We start from the raw sequence: 19,184 nt of genomic DNA on the forward strand, positions 1-19,184 counted from the left end.
TTTGCCTCTTTTCTCTGAATAGAGGAAAACGTCTGATTCGATCAGGCGTAATCAGACGTGGGGCTGTTTGTTTTTTTTCTGGCATTAAGAGGTTCAGCGTCTTAATAGCATCTGAACCAGTAAGAGCTTTTAGTGGGTCTGAAAACCTCTTAACCCAAAAAAACATACGTTTGTCTCCGGCCTCCATTAACTTCTAACCCGGAGACTAGGCTCCATCTCCGACGACTAAAGGTTCGTCTCTAGCCTCCACCTCTTAATGATTCAGATTTCAGACATTTGAACCACCTCTTAACATTCAGATGTGGTATTCAGATTCAGACTTAAATCTAAAAAAAAACAAACCGGGGCTTACTTTCTAACAAAGCAAAGAAAAGAAAAGCCTTGGGGTGATTTCATAATAATAATAATAATCTCCATCCATGGGTTCATCATTGCTTCTGGGTGTTGTATTTGTGTTGGATTTGATTGCTTTCGCACTTGCTGTCGCCGCTGAGCAAAGGAGAGCCGATGTCAGTCTTACTACTACTACTACTACTACTTCATTTCATTTCATCTTATTTTGCCTAATTCTTTGCTCAATATCTGCAGCATTATTATTATTATTATTATTATTATTATTATTATTAGTATATGTTCTAGGTCAAAATTTGTAGATTAGCTTGCTTCATACTCTTTTCCATTGTAATGCTTGTATCACTTAATTTGACTATAAGTTAGATAATTAATACAGTAAATAATAAACGAGTCGAGCCTGAGCTTTAAAAACTGCTCATGAGCTGACGTTTACATTGCTAGACTGTTTCTGCTTGGGCCAATCCTAATATTTAAACTTAGAAACCGGTTAATGTGACATGTAGAAATTAGACAGGAAGCATATGTTGGCCTCACAATGAACTTCATATTGGTATTTCATCATAGGAATGAGTAGTAACTTGATTAGCTCTCCCTTTGGTCAAATTCTTGTTAGATATATCGTATATGTAATGCTTCATATTTTCAAATTCAAAATGTGTATAGATCCCTTGAGCTTTTTACCTCAAAATGTTTTGTATTATAAGATATTTGTTATGTACTCATGTAATGATCTCTTCCTTCTCTATAACGATTAACGAGAGACTGTTTTAAAACATCCACAACATGGAAACCATTTCATTTGACTAGTAAAGTCAAAACAGGACTCCAGTTTTTGGAAACAGAAAATATATGTTTGTATCATACTTGGATAGCTATATGCATTATACGGGCATTTCAGGTCTCATAGGGGGTGCTTAGTTAGATATCTCGACACATACTCATGAATGTTCTTGCCAGATTACTTGTTTTATGCGCGTTCTGCTTTTCAATAGCTAAAAAAGAATCATAATAGGACTTTTGAAAATTGAAATATACTCGGGACCTTTTTTCCCCTTCTTGAAAGTGTCTTTGTTTGTAAGTTTGTGTTTGTATATTAATGTAGCTGTCAAAACTTCTTCAAATAATTGATTCATTTGACTTTTGTAAGTCAAAGTGGACCATCTCTTGGAAACGAGAATGCATAAATGCGTTTCACAAAGTGTAAATATGTTATCTTATAAATATATAAACATATATTTCATACATACCGTTACAAACTAGTAAATTTTCATATGCACTCAGCCAAAACTAAAAATATCATAAATATATAGCCAACTTCAATGAACTTTTACATAATCACCAATTACCCTTTTTCGTGATATTTGTTTAAATCTTATTTTTTGTTTGGCTTTTCATTGACACCACGATAAGCAAGATGGCATTAGTTATTTGAAATTATTTGAAATTTTTTAAGCTTTAGGAAAATAATGGACAAAAAAAACTTAAGCTGAATATAGATAGTTTTGAAGTTAAAAATAGACATATCTGAAATTTTAAAGTTTGAGAAAAATAAAGATTAAATGGTCACTTATCCAATTGTTTTTGAAGAACTGGGTATATTTGATATTTAACTACTTTGCTACTTTGTACGGGTATATATGAAATTGCCCCCAACCTTATAATTTATAAAGCATACAAGCAAGAAGCAAGTTTATAGGTGTGTTCCATGGTACTTAATCTGACTTATAGAAGAAAACTTATTGGTGTTTTCTGGGGTGTAAGCCGCTGATGAGCTACTCGAGATTGGCTCGCTAAAAGCTCGAATCAAGCCGAGCCGAGTTCTAGCCTTAAATTAAGCTTGTTTATTAAATGAGACCGAGCCCGAGCTTCACTTGTCAAGCTCGAGCCGGCTCGCGAGCCTGTTGTTTATATAATTTTATTTAATATGTTAAATTTAATAATAATAATCGTAATTATTATATACATGATTATGCTAAAAATAAGTAAATAATGTATATCATTTTATACATAAAAACATTGATTAAAATATTTACAGAAAATAAGTATAAATATAAGTTAAATATTTAATAATAAATAAACGAGTTAAGTCCAGGCCGAGCTCTGGCTCGGCTTGTTTACACCGCTAGACTGTTTTTGCTTTGGGCAATGAATAGCGGGCCACTATCTATTCCCCAATCTTTAAAGTTAGAAACTGGTTAATTTTACATGTAGAAATTAGCCATGAAGCATATGCTTGCCTCACAGTTGAACTAGGAAAGGCTTCATATTGGTATTCCATTTACTAATTTCATCATAGGAATGGCTAACTTGATTTCTTGAAAGACTAGTTAGCTCTGCTTTTGCTTAGTTTCTTGTTTAATATATCTGATGCTTCATATTTTATTTTAAATTCAAATTCAAAATGTGTATCGGCCCTGTGATCATTTTAGTTTATAATGTTTTGTACTATAAGATTTTGGACTCTAGATTTGGGAAAGAGGAAGTATATATGCTTGTATCATAGTTGGATAGCTATATGCATTATATGGGTATTTGAGATCTCATATGAGGGTGATTGGTTTGATGTCTTGGATCAAACTTATGATTGTTCTTGCTAGATTTCTTGTTATGTTTTTCAATAGTTAAAGAAGAGCCATAGTAAGACTTTTGAAAGTCAACATATACCCGGGACCTTATGGTTTTTTGTGCTTGAAAGTGTGTTTGTTTATAAGTTTGTGTTTGTAGATTAATATAGTTGTCAAAACTTCCTCGGTTTTTTGTGCTTGAAAGTTGAAAGTGTGTTAGTTTCTAAGTTTGTGTTTGTAGATTAATATAGTTGTCAAAACTTCCTCGAAGAACATAACTGATCCATTTGACTTTTATAAGTCAAAGTGGAAGCATAAATGTGTTTCACAAAGTGTAAATATATAATTTTTTTAAGTTTACAAGTATTTATTGGTGAATATAACTCCATCCCTTTTTATAATGTGATAAATATAACTTTTTATTGTGTTTAAATGTATGTCAGGCTCGGATTGTTCAAGATGCAACTTCTAGATATTGTGTTTATGAATCTGATATAGCAACAGGGTTGGGTGTTGGTGCATTATTGTTCCTGCTCCTGAGCCAACTCGTTGTGATGCTTGCAACCCGTTGCCTGTGTTGTGGACGGGTTCTGAGCCCGGGTCGTTCCAGGGCATTAGCTGTCTTCTTATTCATTACATGCTGGTAAATTACATTCTTGACCATATACATTTCTAAATAGTTTGACTTTTGAGGTCAGACAATATATATTTACAAAAGTTAAATTGTACCTCCAATCTATCAAGAATAAGTCAAACTGTATCTTTGACGGGTCAAATGGGTAAAATAAATTTAAATTAGCTTAAAAGGAAAACCGGGCCAGAAGTCATCCAAAAGCTATATTATGAAAAAAAGATAATAAATTCACATTTGACATACTGATTATCTATAAAAGAAACTAAGTGTTTTGGATTGAGCCGACCCGCTTCGACCCATACAAAAAGTTGACCCTTTAGTGGCCCATTGAGTCAGAAGTCATCCAAAAATTATATTATATATGACAGAAAAAAAGATATTAAGTTTAAATCACATTTGTCACATTGACTATCTATGGAAGAAAATAAGTGTTTTGGATTGAGCGAACCCAACCCGCTTCGACACATTACGACCTGTACAAAAAGTGACATGTCTTTTTTTTGTATGGATTTTGATCAGGGTGTCATTCATCATTGCTGAGGCGTGCTTGCTTGCGGGTTCTGTCAGAAACGCGTATCACACAAAGTACAGGACCGTACTCTCGGCTAACCCGCCTTCATGCGAGACCCTGAGGAAAGGTGTGTTTGGTGCGGGGGCTGCGTTTGTGGTTTTCACGGGGATCGTTTCTGAGCTTTATTACGTGTTCTACACGAGATCAGATGAAGGTGTCATCCCTACTAGAGATACTGGCATAAGAATGGGAGCATTTAACTGAATCCTGCTCATAATGATAAACATTTGTTATATGATAAACATTTGTTTTCAACTTAGAAAGATTCAAGTGGGAATATTTGATGCTAAAAATCCTTACTTATGAGACGTGTAATAGATCGGGTTTATAATTGTTTTTCTGTTTAGTGAAGTTGAAACTTTAGAAATTTTGGCATGTGTTGTATCGTGTTGGTGATACAAGTACCGTAAAAGTAGGTCTAGAAGGCCGAGTAATCGCTACAAGGTAGGTGTCAAGACGACGTTATTCAACTCTGCCTAGTTACTAAGAATCAATCAAAAGTGGCCGACCTTAGCAAGAATAAGATCTAATCAGTTAAACTTGAGCCAATTTTAACTTAAAAAATAAAATGAAATTCGTATTATTATAAAATTAAAGAATGAATTTTAATAAGTTAATTTTTTTGAATAATTTAATATTTTAAAATGTATTTCTCTTATTTATATTTATTTTTATCTATCTTGTTATTAGTATTAGTAAACCTATTATATTTGTTATATATATAATATTTAAAAATTAATTTCATACAAATTTACCATGTCTGGGTAATCTTCAAATACCTCCTCAAGTACTTCAAATACACCCAACTCTTTGGTTAGCCATCTAGAATCCACCAAACAACTTTTTAGACCTTGCTTCTAACATACCCTTAACTAAAGTTTAAGGTTGCTTGCTTAAATACAAATCCAACCTTAAATACAAATCCTTATTTTGAGACAAACAAGAGGGTAATGAAAGAGAATCTTGCATCAACTCAAACCAATTGAAATAATGTATCAATGTATCATAGACCCTTGTGTCTTTCACATGCATGTCCATCAGTATTTTTCTATCTATAGTAAACCTAATCCTAGGTACTTTTGCTAGCGTTTCACTATCGCATTTTCTTGTTGAAACTTAACACATTAAATTATTGCATACACACTTTTTTTTAACGAAATTATTAACTTTCTATTTTACAGTTTCACGATCTTATCATTCCACTAAGGTGATAGTGAATGTGCACTCTAAAGCTACTTAGTATACTATTAGGGACCATGTTTTATGAGTTTTATTTTAATCATTTTCGTTATTGGTTCAGTTAAAAAAATAACTTAGTGTTTATATTTCCTACTTTTCATATTTTTTCACGCTTCCACGTCAGATTTTCAATGTTTTTACGGTTTCTTCCCTGGTTTTCCTCACATCATGGTTCCATCCCACTTCAATTCCTCGGATCATGTGGTTTTTTTCCCGGGATAAATGGAGGGGCGGTGATCCAGTCCGACTCCTCTTTTTACCCGGCTCCACTCTGTCCCCTCTAATATATAGAGTGCTGTAATTTAATATCAATTAAATTAAACAATATTAATCAATTCATTTTTGAAAAAAAAAGGTATATGAAAAATAAAAAGTAGTACATAGCATGCATAACTTTAAAACAGTGTTTAATAATTATACAAGTCACTGTACCCATCAAATCATCATTCCAAACCAGTTTTCTAAACATGAATCTCAAAAACTGACTCATACTATTCTAATTGGTGGTCTAATGATAATTTCAGTGGTCACTAAAACATTAAGATCATACCATACAAATTATACCTTAACTTTTTAATGCAATCTCCCCACAAATTAATTAGCTTTAAAGGTTGGATCCTCCCATGGTTTATTCATGTCCTCAAGAACCATACTCTCAAGATCATCTTTCCAACTCATCAAAGATATTTGAATATTGGAACTAGGGTTTGTATCAAAAGAACTCAACAGTCTTGAAAATGGATAATAATCATAATCTTGATGATCATGAAAAAATTCACTAATTCCATAAACATCCCAAGAAACCAAACCTTTTAACTCATCAATATCTATGTATGATTCCTCATCTTTCTTATCACCAGAAGCTCGTGTAAAAAACTTTGCTTTAGGTTCATGATCATATATTTCTTGATTTGTAGCGGTGGCAGTCTTGACCGGCCACCGTAGGTGCTTGTTTTTCCGGCCACCACCGACCGGGACATTGCGAAGAATGCCTCCACTTGTCCAGTGTCTCTTGCAAGCTTTGCAAAAGTATCTTGGTTGAGTTTTGTTGTAGTTGTTGTAGTAACAAAACTTTGTGTTTGTTGATTGGCATCTTGGGCATATTAAAGGGTCGGGTTGTGTTGTTTGTGGTGGTGTTCTTGAAGATCTACGGTTTCGTGAGCCATGTTGTTGTGACATGGTTATGATCACCGGTTGAATAAGTTTGCAATGGTTGATAAAGGGAGTGTGATGGGTATATATATTAACAAGTGAAAGTGAAGTTATGGTGAGGTTGATGTTGGTTGTGGGAAAGTAGATGAGGTGAAGATTTAAAGAAGAGGAAGGGAGAACACTAGTGAAATATTGCTTATTCTTAATTATTTTAACTATAGTTTTTGCTGTTTGACCATCCGAAGTGAGCGTTTTCTTACTTACAAAATGTTCGGAAACACTGTCTCGGGGACGTTTTGGGTGTGTTTTGAGCGTCCAATGTTTTGTACACAATGATGGTGGGTGAGAGTTGGCCAATAAAGGTTTTTGGCCTTTTAATTTATATTTTTGTTAATATTAGAAAAATAATAATTGTGTAATTATCTAAATGAGGTATATAGGTTTGTACCTCATCACTTTTTACAAAAAAAACTTATTACTAATTGGAACACCATGTGTCGTAAAATGAACAAAGGTTTTACCATTACATATGTTCTAGTGTTCACGTGTGATCACATGACAACAAACATTTGTCATAAATAATGTAAAAAAAATTGAAATTACTTAATCTTTTATATGGACTTATAACAATAATATAATAAAATAGTAAATAATCAGAAAATCATACTTTGAAAAAAAAAAATTTGAAATCCGAGTTTCGAAGACACTGGCCTAGTTTATCAATTTAATAAGCTTGGCTTATTGGCTAATTCAAATTAAAAAGAATTCAAATAAACTCAACCAAACGAGTTATATCTTTAATTTTGGGCCAACCTACTTCTAAAAACACTACTTAATAACCAAGTGACACTACTTTTTCGTGAATACATCGGCAAGCCTCCACACACACACATCTCCGGATTCTATACTTTTTCCATTCGTTTCTCTTGTTAAGACCACAAAGAATTCTCAAGATGTAATTCATCCTAGCTGATGACGGGGGTAGTCCAAGGAATCAATAAAATGGCTTCCACAAATTAACGCTAAAAAGGCTAAAAGCTTCGTTTCTCGCCCAAACTTATGTAAACAAGTACCCACGTGCTACAGTACGATGTCAACTCACTATTCACATCACTGTTCCCTCTAAGCAAGGGACATGCTCAGATAAAGTACTAATATTTTAATCATGGACCAATGGTACAAAGCTTCTCGCACATAAAGGTCAACTCTCTAAGCAAACTGGAGGAGAATTAGTTTGTACACTAGACAAAAGGCTTGGTCTCTTCTCCTATATAAGAATGACTTAGCCATAAACATAAGAACAACAGATCTGGGGTTAATACATACTCCTTGATCTTCTCTTCTCCCTTAAGGAATAAACACCTTGCTTATTCCTTTCTTATATCACAAACATCATAGCTTCACCAAGAGCTTCATCCAAGAACCGATTCCAAACATCACGGTTCTGGATCTTCGGTGAACTACAACAATCAACAACAAACTAGTGAACCTCCTTCTACGTTTTGCAAACGTAGAGGGACACCACGACCTGCGTTAGGTTAACCTGAACCCTTGAAGCCTGTTAGCCTAACCAGTCCATTCACTGTCATTGGTCTTATCTTTGTTGTAGCAACAAGTTGGCGCCCACCGTGGGGCTACACCGCTTACTTTATCTTAAAGACCAGTAGTGTAGCTCCATTTTCACTAAAATCACCATGTCAGAAGGTGGATCTCCCGGTGAAGTCAACCAAGTGTCAAGAACACCGACACCAAGTGCCGGCCAAGAAACTCCAGCGACGACCTCGCTTTTTTCCACCCCGGGAGGAACTTCGACGGAACCTTTGTTCCTCGAGTTTTCATATTTTCGAACTCCAACCCCTTCACGATCCGGAGTTCCTTCTCCCCATGCATGAGTCACGAACACCCCGGAGCGCGTCGACTTGACGCTGGAAGGGGTATCACGAAATTTTTTACAACTAAGGCATCTTCTTAACCAACACGTGAGCCTAGAAAGAGAAAAGGGGATAAGAATAAGGCTGGAGTATGACGATCAAGAGCCCTCACTGTCACTTGGGCGTCCACCTTTCCCTCTAACCAGCTCACGACAGGCTGCTTCTCATTCAGAAGCTGGTCCAAGTGTAACCTGCCAACCTTTAACCCGTCTCCTTACACCTATGGGAGACCAAGCCCAACGGCTTTCCCCTTGTTCACTTCACAACCCCTTGGGTACGAGACCACTCTTGACCAAATATGGCAGTCACCGGCTTCAAGTGTTCCTCCTACAGCCACTACATGGGAGCAGGCCATGTCGGTCTTGCCCTTGGCACGAAGTACTGCGATGAGCGCTCCCATGGGAACAAATCAAACAGCAGCAACTCCTGAAAGCCTTCAAGGCTTTAACCTCATGCCTCAGATGATGGCTCAAATGATGGCACACTTTCCTTGGACCCAGCTCATCAACCAAGCGTTGGGTACTCACCAAGGAACCACAAGTCATAATCCTGCTGTAAGGCTAGACGAAGATCTGGCAAAACCTTACAAGCCCGGTAACCTATCTTGTTTCTCCCAACAAATCGCCGATTATGACTTTCAAACAAAAATCAAGATGCCACCCCATATAAAAACGTATGATGGGACTGAAGATCCCGAAGATCACCTCCAGGTCTTCACTAGGGCGGCCAGAATCGAAAAATGGTCCCACGCTAAGTGTTATTTGATGTTCATTCAAACACTAGTCGGATCAGCCAGGATATGGTTCAATGACCTTCCTGCCCAAAGCGTTCGAAGCTTCGATGACCTGAGCAAAGGATTCTTGGCCAACTTTTCACAACAAAGAAGGTACGTCAAGGATGCCACAATCATTTTTCAGATAAAACAAAAAGATGACGAAAGCCTTCGAGATTTCATCGAAAGGTACAAAAGAGAAGGGTTGACATATGTGGGGACTGATGAAAAAATGAGGGTGGCAGGCTTCATGAACGCCATCACCTCCAAACACCTCACACGGGACTTTAACAAGTGCCTGCCCAAAACCCTTGAAGAAGCTCTCGAACGAGCTGAAGCTCATATCCGAGGCGAAGAGGCCGTTGATTTCAAAGAACAAATAAAAAGAGTTCCTAGTTGGCGAGGCAACAGCCCCAACCGAAAGTAAGGGAACTACAATCCCTATGACAAATATCCAAGGAGCTAAGATCAACGAAGCCCTGAAGGCCGGAACCCTCCAAGCAGGGAGAAGACTGTGAACTTCACAACCTTAACCAAAACCCCTCAAGAGATCCTTGCCACCGAAGAAGTAAAACACAACTTCCGACCTCCTCGACCCTTGCCCAAAAGCAAAAAGAATGAAAGCTCCACCCAGTTTTGTGAGTTCCATGAAGAAAAAGGTCACCACACAAACGATTGCTTTCAACTCAAGAGAAGAATTGAGGAAGCTGTCAAGTCTGGAGAATTGGCTCATTTGGTAAAAGGGGTCAAAGACAAGATGGTTGAAAGAAAAAACAAATAAGTGAATATGGTGAATATAGACCAAGGTGTTCCCCACAAACGACAATGCTTGGAGGCTTGGGAGCTTCAATGCGTCTGCTTCCCACCACCTCAAGGTGACTTACTCTCAAGCCCTCTAACGGTGGAAGCGAACGTGGGAACACTCAAAACAAACAAAGCCTACATTGACACAGGGGCGGCCAAAGAGATCATGTATGAAATATTCTTCAACCAGATGAGCAAGGAAGAGCGTTCAAGGCTTCAACCCTCCGAGTCATCTATAAAAGGTATCGTCGACGTACCCTTGAAGCCTTTAGGCCAACTAACCCTTGATGTCTGTTTTAGTGAAGGCAAGATAGAAAACCAAAACACTCACTTTTGTGGTTATCAACACACCTTCCAACTCTGATGTGATCATAGGAAGGCCAGGGCAATGTGTATTCAACATGGCTGTCTCGGTTGGTCAATGTGCTGTGAAGTTTCCCACTGACAGGGGAATTGCAACCCTTCAACCTACCCAAGAGGTTTACACGGTTGAAGGGGAAAGCTCAAAAAGCAAAGACGAAGAGCAAGGCTTGATCATTAACCCCAAGTACCCCGAACAAAAGGTACGGGTCAACACAAGCCTTTCCAAGGAAACTCTCTCACACCTTGAAAAGTTGTTGATACAATATAGCAATGTCTTTGCTTGGTGCCCGGAAGACATGACAGGCATCCCTCGAAACATTGCAGAACATGAGCTGAAAATACCTCTCGATGTCAAGCCTGTGGTCCAAAAGAAACGGAGCCTAGCTCCTGAAAGAAGCTTGGTAGCATGTCAAGAGGTTGAAAAGCTTGTACAAGCTGGGATCCTACGTGAGGTCAAGTATCAATCTTGGGTGGCTAATCCAGTCATGGTTCGAAAGCCTGACAAGTCTTGGAGGATGTGCATCGACTTCAAAGACTTAAACAAAGCATGTCCAAATGATTGCTATCCCTTACCCGAGATGGACCTCAAGGTTGACTTTTTAACCGGCCATCCCTTTAAGTGTTTTCTCGACGCTTACAAGGGTTACCATCAAATTCTCATGAAAGTAGAAGATGAAGAAAAAACTGCTTTCCACACGGACAAGGGTATTTTTTGTTATCAAAAAATGCCTTTTGGCCTACGAAATGCCGGTGCAACCTATCAACGTTTGATTGATAAAGCATTTGCCAGCCAAATCAGCAAAAACCTGGAAGCTTATGTCGATGATCTGGTAATCAAAAGCAAAACCGAGCACCAAATGCTTGATGACATACAAGAAGAAGCGCAGTTCTAACCATCAAACGAGACCAAGTTTAGGTACCCGTTTATTTCTTTAGTAAAACGCTAAAACTGGCAGAGATCAAATATCCTCCTTTGGAAAAACTTGCTCTGGCCTTAATTCAAACGGCCAGAAGGCTTCGAAGGTACTTTCAAGCACACCCTATACAAGTAGTCACTGCCCCAACCCATCAAGAGTGTGCTTGCAAAACCAGAAAATTCAGGCCGATTGGACAAATAGGCTGTGGAACTAGGTGAACATAGCATCAACTATGTCCCAAGAAAAGCTATCAAAGCCCAAGTCTTGGCGGACTTCATTGTAGAAATTCCAAAGCAAGTCATTCCTGAAATACATACAACTGCCACTGAATCTTCTGACCCTGAAGCTTGGAAGCTTTTTACTGATGGAGCTTCTAGCATCAAAGGGTCAGGAGCTGGGCTCATTTTAATCAACCCTGAAGGGTTAGAATTTACATATGCTCTTCGACTTGAATTTCAGACCACCAACAACGAAGCTGAATACGAAGCATTGATCGCTGGTCTGAAGATTGCCAAAGAGATGAAGATCCAAAAGCTACAAGTCTTCACAGACTCGTCGCTTGTTTCAAGTCAAGTCAATGATAGCTATGTAGCCAAAGAGCCCAACATGAAAAAGTACCGTCGAAAGGCAAAAGGGTTGATGACCACGTTTCAAGAGTGCACCATCAAACAAGTTCCAAGATCACAAAACAAAAGAGCCGATGCCCTGAGCAAACTAACATCCCTCACATTTGCACATCTCACCAAGAAAGTATTGGTGGAAGTGTTGAAAACTCCTTCAATTCAAGAATTGGAGGTTCAAGATGTCATCACTGAAGAAGGTCCCAATTGGATGACTCCCATAGAAAAGTTCCTCAAAAATGGTGAGTTACCTCTGGACCAGACAGAGGCTAGAAGGGTTTGAATAAAGTCTAGACAGCATGTGTTGCAAGGAGAAACCCTTTATAAAAAGGCCTACCTTGCACCACTGCTGAGATGTGTGGGCCCTGAACAAAGTCAATATCTGATCAAAGAGGTTCACGAGGGGATATGTGGAGCTCATTTTGGGCCAAGAACGGTGGTTGCAAAATTGTTAAACCTTGGATACTTAGGCCCACAATGCACCGAAATGCAACCGAACAACTCAAGAAGTGTGAATCTTGTCAGATTCATGCACCTCTCCCAAAAAGACCCAAGCACGATCTAGTCCCCATCTACTCGGCTTGGCCGTTCAACAAATGGGGAATGGACATCGTTGGTCCATTCCCACCGGCCAAAGGTGGGGTAAAATTTTTGCTAGTAGCCGTCGACTCCTTTACCAAGTGGCCTGAAGTCAAACCACTTGCAAAGATAACGGGCAAACAAGTCATTGACTTTGTGTGGGAAAGCATCATCTGCTGCTACGGGTTGCCCGGAGTGTTGGTCACGGATAACGGGAAACAATTTGTTGAGAAGCCTTTTAGCACATGGTGCAAAGAATTCAGAATCACTCAAGTATTCAGCTCAGTCGCATACCCACAATCCAACGGCCAAGTTGAAAGAACAAACAGAACCATCGTGGAAGGAATCAAAACAAGGCTGGGAAGGCATAACAACAATTGGCTTGAAGAACTCCCAAATGTTCTATGGGCGATAAGAACAACTGAGAAGATGAGCCACAAACGAACGCCTTACAGCCTAGTGTTCGGATCAGAAGCCGTAATCCAAGCCGAAGTCGAAGTTGTGACTCAAAGAACACTCAACATGGACCTCGAATCAAACAACAATGAGACCATGTTGAATTTGCAACTCCTCGAAGAAATTCGTGATCAAGCCGCAATACAAAAGGCTAAGTACAAGCAAAAAATGGAAGCTTATTACAATGCAAGAGTGAAACATGAACGTTTCAAGCCTGGAGACCTTGTACTCCGAAACAACGAGACCAACAAGAAAGAAAATCAAGGAAAACTTGGCCCAAAGTAGGAAGGACCATACACAATCCTCGAAGCTCACAAGGGTGGATCCTACAAGCTGGCCGACACAGAAGGCAAAAAGCTTCCAAGACACAGGAACGGCAAAACCCTTAAAAGGTTCCATGCCTAGTCAAAATCTAAAAATGTATTTCACGAGATGTATAATTCCCCTTTTTGTGAACAACAACCTCTTGAATGAATGATAAACTTTATGTGATAACTTGTCTTTACTATCCTATAATCAGGTTGAGAACCTAGCAAGAAACTCCATGGCAAGGGCCATGTAAGGGGATGAGCTCCCAGGCCACATCGCTCAATAGGTTCAAGGGTTAGATGGACCTATATAAGGGGTGAGTTCCTATATCAATCCAACTCCATGAGACTTAGAAAATTTTTTCAACTAAAACTTGTCTCATAGACAGGTCTGAACAGCCTACACCAATTCGTTCCTTAAGCTTTGAAAAAGTTTACGAAACAAAAACATACACTAAGTAGTGATACAAAGGATAACCAACATGTGCTTTTTACCTAATGAAGCCTTGAAGCTAAAGTGACTACAGCACTAAAACTTCTTAAGGAAAGTTAGCTAAAACACATCAAACTAACAAGACAAGCAACCAAAACACAAATACATAGAACTTCACAGTTCATAAACAAGGCCATTCCAAGGCCATAACTAACAACATTCATAACAAGCAAATTAAGGCTAAACTAGGAAATCATAAAGATTCCCATAAAAGTGTTTAAAACGGCCAACAAGGCCAACGACAACCATAAGGCAGAAACTTTAAGAGTTTCATGCCAAACCTACATTGTTCAAAGTACATAACATTGTTTAAAAGTGCTAAGAAAGCTACAAATCAAGTTTTTAAACATCAGAAACAGACTTTGAAGTACTAGCCTTACCACCCTTGGCTTTCTTGGATTTCTTCACTTCCGGGCCAACATCAGCAACAGCCGAGCCTTCGAGGCTTGCCACATGAGATCCGTCGCTACCCCCAGATAAAGTTTCTTCACTATCACCAGAACGGGAGCGCTTCTTCGACAATGAATCAAGCACTTCTTTAACAACTTTCTCATCAAGGCCGGATGGTTTCAAGCCCTGCAAAAAGGAAAGAGGCTTACCAAAGCATGACGAAACTTCACCCACATAAGGGTAAGTGAGCCTTTCCATTGCACGAACTGAATTAGAGAAGAGCTTGTAAGCTTCACGGTTGAACAAGGGCGATTACTCCATAGGATGGCCGGCTTCGTGATGTTTGAAGCCTGAAACAAAGCCCAAATGCTTCCCATGGCCCAACAACTTAGTGTAAACATCGCCCAGCACCGAGTTAAACTCATTGGAATGAAGCAAGTAAGTTACAACCTGATGAAACCCGTGCTCAATTAGCCACTTGTTGTCGTTAGAGGTCTGGGTGACCGAAGCCTTCAAGCCTTCTTTCTCCATCTCAAAGGCTTTCCTCTGCACCTCAAAGGCTTCATGGTCAGCATCCAACTTAGCCCTGTCAGCTTCCATAGCTTTCTTCAACCCTGCTAACTCAATCTCATGGCCACGGGACAACTCATCAATCTTCTTAACATAACCCTCCTCTTTCTTCGAAAAGCCGTCAATCTCTTTCTTCATCTCCATCATGGAAGCTTTCATTCCCTCCTTCTTCTTGGAAAAATCCTCATACTCTTGCATCCCCTTTCTAAAACGAGTCACACCCTCTGCCAAAAGGGCAGAAAGGTTGCAAGAATTCAAGATCAACCTTGACAGCATGGAATCACCTTCCATACCAGAAATAGTTTCACGAACACCAGGAGGAGCAAAATTAGCTAACACATCAGTACAAACTTCCGGATCCTTGAAGCTATCACCAACCTTCACATTCCACTCCGGCACATAAACTGCATTCCCATCCAACCCTTGAACCATCGACATCACAACCTTCTTGCCAGTCGACTTATTTTTCTTAGAAACAACCAAACCCTGCTCTTTTTCCACTTCCACGCTCGTACCTTGATCTTCGACAACCAGAACATCGTCACTAACATCAACCGGTTCATGAGAAGACGATTGGCCAGAAGACTTCAACAAACGCCGTGTAGAACGACGAGTGGAAGCCTTAGGACCAGCAACCTTAGTAAACCCTTTAACATTCGGAACGCCCACATACTCAGCATATTCAAACCGACCCTCTTTCCCTCGAACCACCGAATCCTCCCCAACAACAGCCGCAACATCAGTAACCCAACATCAGAGGTATCATGGCTTTTTAAGAAATCCAAAGCCGACATAACTACAAAACGCAAAGAAAACTTATTAGCAAACATATCAACAAAATAAAGCAAATACGGGACAAACAAATGCATACCCTTATTATCCCTTATAAGCACGGGATCCCGATTAGGCTTATCCCACAATTTTCTTATTCCTAATAGCACAAGAAGATGTTCGGGAAGAGGACGAAGACGCGATGGACATTTTCTAATCGATTTCAAAAAGGCTTCATTCAACTCCGATTCGGCCGGCTCCGGTTCGTTCAGAACAGCCTCGGGTTGTCTCCAAACGGGTTTAAATGGAAGGATGGAGTCAGAAACAAACAAAAACGGTCCTTCCAAGAACCAAGGGTTGTAACCATCGAAGAAACCAAACATGTGTCAACTTGAGTGTGTTCGAAAGTGTACCAATCGCCGTTTTTCGCTAAGCGAAAGAAACGGCGAAAACTCAACAATGACGGGTCATAACCTAGGGCTCTACATAAAACCTCAAAATGTAAAACTCTAGCAAGCCCTAAGGGATGAATCTGACCGAACGACACAAGGTAATACTCCAATACATTCAAAACAAAGATTGAAAACGGATGCCTGAGATTCAAAAATTCAAAATGCCGGCAATAAAGGGCAATGAAACACGCCGGACAACGGTCGATCGACGAATCAACCTACGGAGCAATCGGTTTATACTTTAAACCTATGCCCCATTCAACACAAAACGATTCGACCTCTTCCTGGGTTAATCGGGAAAAACTGACCGACAAGTCTTTCTTAGCAACCATAATTTTGAAAGGAAGAAGAAATATCAAAACTAACCTGGTGAAAGGATTGAAAATTGAATCTGTTTGAGAGTATTGTGGAAGCTTTAAAGAAAACTAAAGGAAATGAGTAGTTATCCCTATTGATAACTATTAATAAAAAGCAGTTATTGGGAATCGCAACCTGTAGTTACCATCACATCAATGTCTTGTCAAAATTTCAAAAAATAGCCAAAACTGAACAAAGCCTCGAAGCCTTTAAGCAATAAACAAAATGTGTGCAAAAGTCAGAAGCCCTTGAGCTTACCTCTCAAATACCTCTGACTTGGGAGGCTGGTGACGGGGGTAGCCCAATGAATCAATAAAATGGCTTCCACACATTAACGCTAAAAATGTTAAAAGGTTAAAAGCTTCATTTCCTGCCCAAACTTATGTAAACAAGTACCCAGGTGCTACAGTACGATGTCAACTCACTATTCACATCACTGTTCCCTCTGAGCAAGGGACATGCTCAGATAAAGTACTATTATTTTAATCATGGACCAATGGTCCAAAGCTTCCCGCCCATAAAGGTCAACTCTCTATGCAATCTGAAGGGGAATTAGTTTGTACACTAGACAAAAGGCTTGGTCTCTTCTCCTATATAAGAATGACTTAGCCATAAACATAAGAACAACAGATCTGGGGTTAATACATACTCCTTGATCTTCTCTTCTCCCTTGAGGAATGTATCTTGCTTATTCCTTTCTTACTTCACAAACATCATAGCTTCACCAAGAGCTTCATCCAAGAACCGATTCCAAACATCACGGTTCTGGATCTTCGGTGAACTACAACAATCAACAACAAACCAGTGAACCTCATTCTACGTTTTGCAAACGTAAATGGACACCACGACCTGCGTTAGGTTAACCTGAACCCTTGAAGCCTGTTAGCCTAACCAGTCCATTCACTATCATTGGTCTTATATTTGTTGTAGCAACACTAGCTAATACCATTTTAAATTATTTTGGGATCCTTTGTACTTATGAACCTAAATACTAAATAGTAGTGTACTAGTGTCATGCTCATAGTGATATATATTATATTTAACTCCTATCTTCTCGGTTATAACTTATAAAAACCATTATAAAACTTCTTTAAGGTGGTATAAACTACAAACACTATATATAGACGTTCATATACTTCTTAATAGAAGTTACACTCCAAGAGTGTACTTTTTTGCGGTGACAAATATATATGTTGTAATAATGAACGGCTATTGTGTGTGTATATATCGTTGTAGATAATTGCGGTGACAAATATAGATAATTGTGTGTATATCATTGTAGGTGTTAATGTTTACAATGTTATTTGGGTTTGGCATAGTCATTTCCAATGTGTTGTGGTAGGGAGTTTGAGTTTCTCAATAGAGACCTAAGTTCAATTCCCACTTACGACACTTTGGGGGACATGAGTGGCTCAATAAAGGAAAACCGGGATCTTTGTGATCTCCAGTTCAATCCTGAGGGCATCAAGGTTTTACTACCAGTGGGTCTTCGGGCGGGTGAGTTTTTCCCCGGAACTGGAGATAACTTGGAGGCGGTTAAGGGCTCCGTACGCTGGGTTAAGCCATTCAGCGGTGACCTTTAACCATCGGGTCACCCTGTACGGAGTACACAGACATTCTATGTTTGTTGGCGTTCGAAAAAAATAATAATTGGGTTTTGGCATATTTATACCATATGAAATACGTGAATATGTCTACTTGTCTTTTATATGCACTCGTATAAATTCAAGTAGTTTGTACAAGGTGACTTGCTTTCTAAAAAGCATTGCAACTTTAGTTTGGATAGTACGTAATCGGTATACTAAGGCATTTCTTAGTTTCACCATAACAACTATGTCATATCATCAACTTTGAAGAGAGACTACTAAAATCATCATTTTAAGAATATTTCATCATTAAAAAAATGAATGTATATATTCATCCACGTACTTCGAACTTATTTCTTAACAAACAATACCTCAATTAATTCAATACTACCAAACTTGTGTACATGAGTTAACCCCATTACTAGTAAAAGTGTTTTCGATACCTATTGATCCGATTTAATTTGTTTTTCAAAACCTTAATAAAATAAGTGTAAATGACAACTTTCTTTTGTACAAGTATATGAACCTTTATACCATATAGGTTAAAAAGGATGTTTAAAACGATACAAACATCATCAAAATTGGTAAGTGGTAAAGAGAGAATTGAGACCATTGATAGTGCTTTCTGCGTCATTTGGCTTCTTAAGGTATGAGTATGACCTAAAAACACTTCATTCCCATTCTACCCCTATATATATATATATATATATATATATATATATATATATAGTTACATAATGATATATTCTCCCTACAAATCTTTTTAACTGGGTCATCATGTTTTGGCTTTTGAAAGTCTATTAAATCGATTCGTTGGTGTATGTTGCATGGTGTCTATTCATTATAAATTCATGACAAAAATAAATAAGGATATATACAATATTATTATAACCTAAGTTACATATTATTGAAGAAATCTAACATCTAGTCACATCTAATAAGTCAGAAAATTAGATTTAAAAAGATTGTCTCCTTGCGCCAATTGTGAGAGCTTCATATCTGAAGAAGAGGTGACAGATGGCAGACCGGCATCCCAACAATGGTGGTTTGCAAGGGTCATGCGGTAGCGACTGGCAAGATTCAAGGCGGAGTTGAGAGGGAGGCGGCGGTGAAAAATGATGACACAATTTGTTCCCTTTTCCCTTCAAGACTTTCAAACTTTAGTATGCAATGGTTTTTTTTAATGTCTTATAAATGCTAATCTGTAATGAGTTCCTTAATGGACTATTAAGTATAAAATCTTGGTGTTAGAACTTTTAAATAAAAAATTTTCAAGAAATATAATAGTTCTAGGATTTTCT

The 19,184-nt window shown here is 38.5% G+C and overlaps 1 protein-coding gene across 1 annotated transcript; it reads left to right on the forward strand.

Moving 5' to 3' along the window:
- Window positions 1-397: 397 nt before the first annotated feature.
- Window positions 398-4,419, forward strand: LOC143590244 (uncharacterized). The gene is made up of 3 exons (XM_077070787.1): window positions 398-509; window positions 3,362-3,561; window positions 4,072-4,419. Exons 1-3 carry the CDS (start codon window positions 420-422, stop codon window positions 4,325-4,327), a joined length of 546 nt encoding a protein of 181 aa, XP_076926902.1. The 5' UTR covers window positions 398-419; the 3' UTR covers window positions 4,328-4,419.
- The last annotated feature ends 14,765 nt before the right edge of the window (window positions 4,420-19,184 follow it).

Source organism: Bidens hawaiensis, unplaced genomic scaffold (assembly GCF_021521415.1).
Source record: "Bidens hawaiensis isolate Kalapana, Puna unplaced genomic scaffold, B.hawaiensis_p1.1 tig00038234_1, whole genome shotgun sequence".
Classification (NCBI taxonomy): Eukaryota; Viridiplantae; Streptophyta; class Magnoliopsida; order Asterales; family Asteraceae; genus Bidens; species Bidens hawaiensis.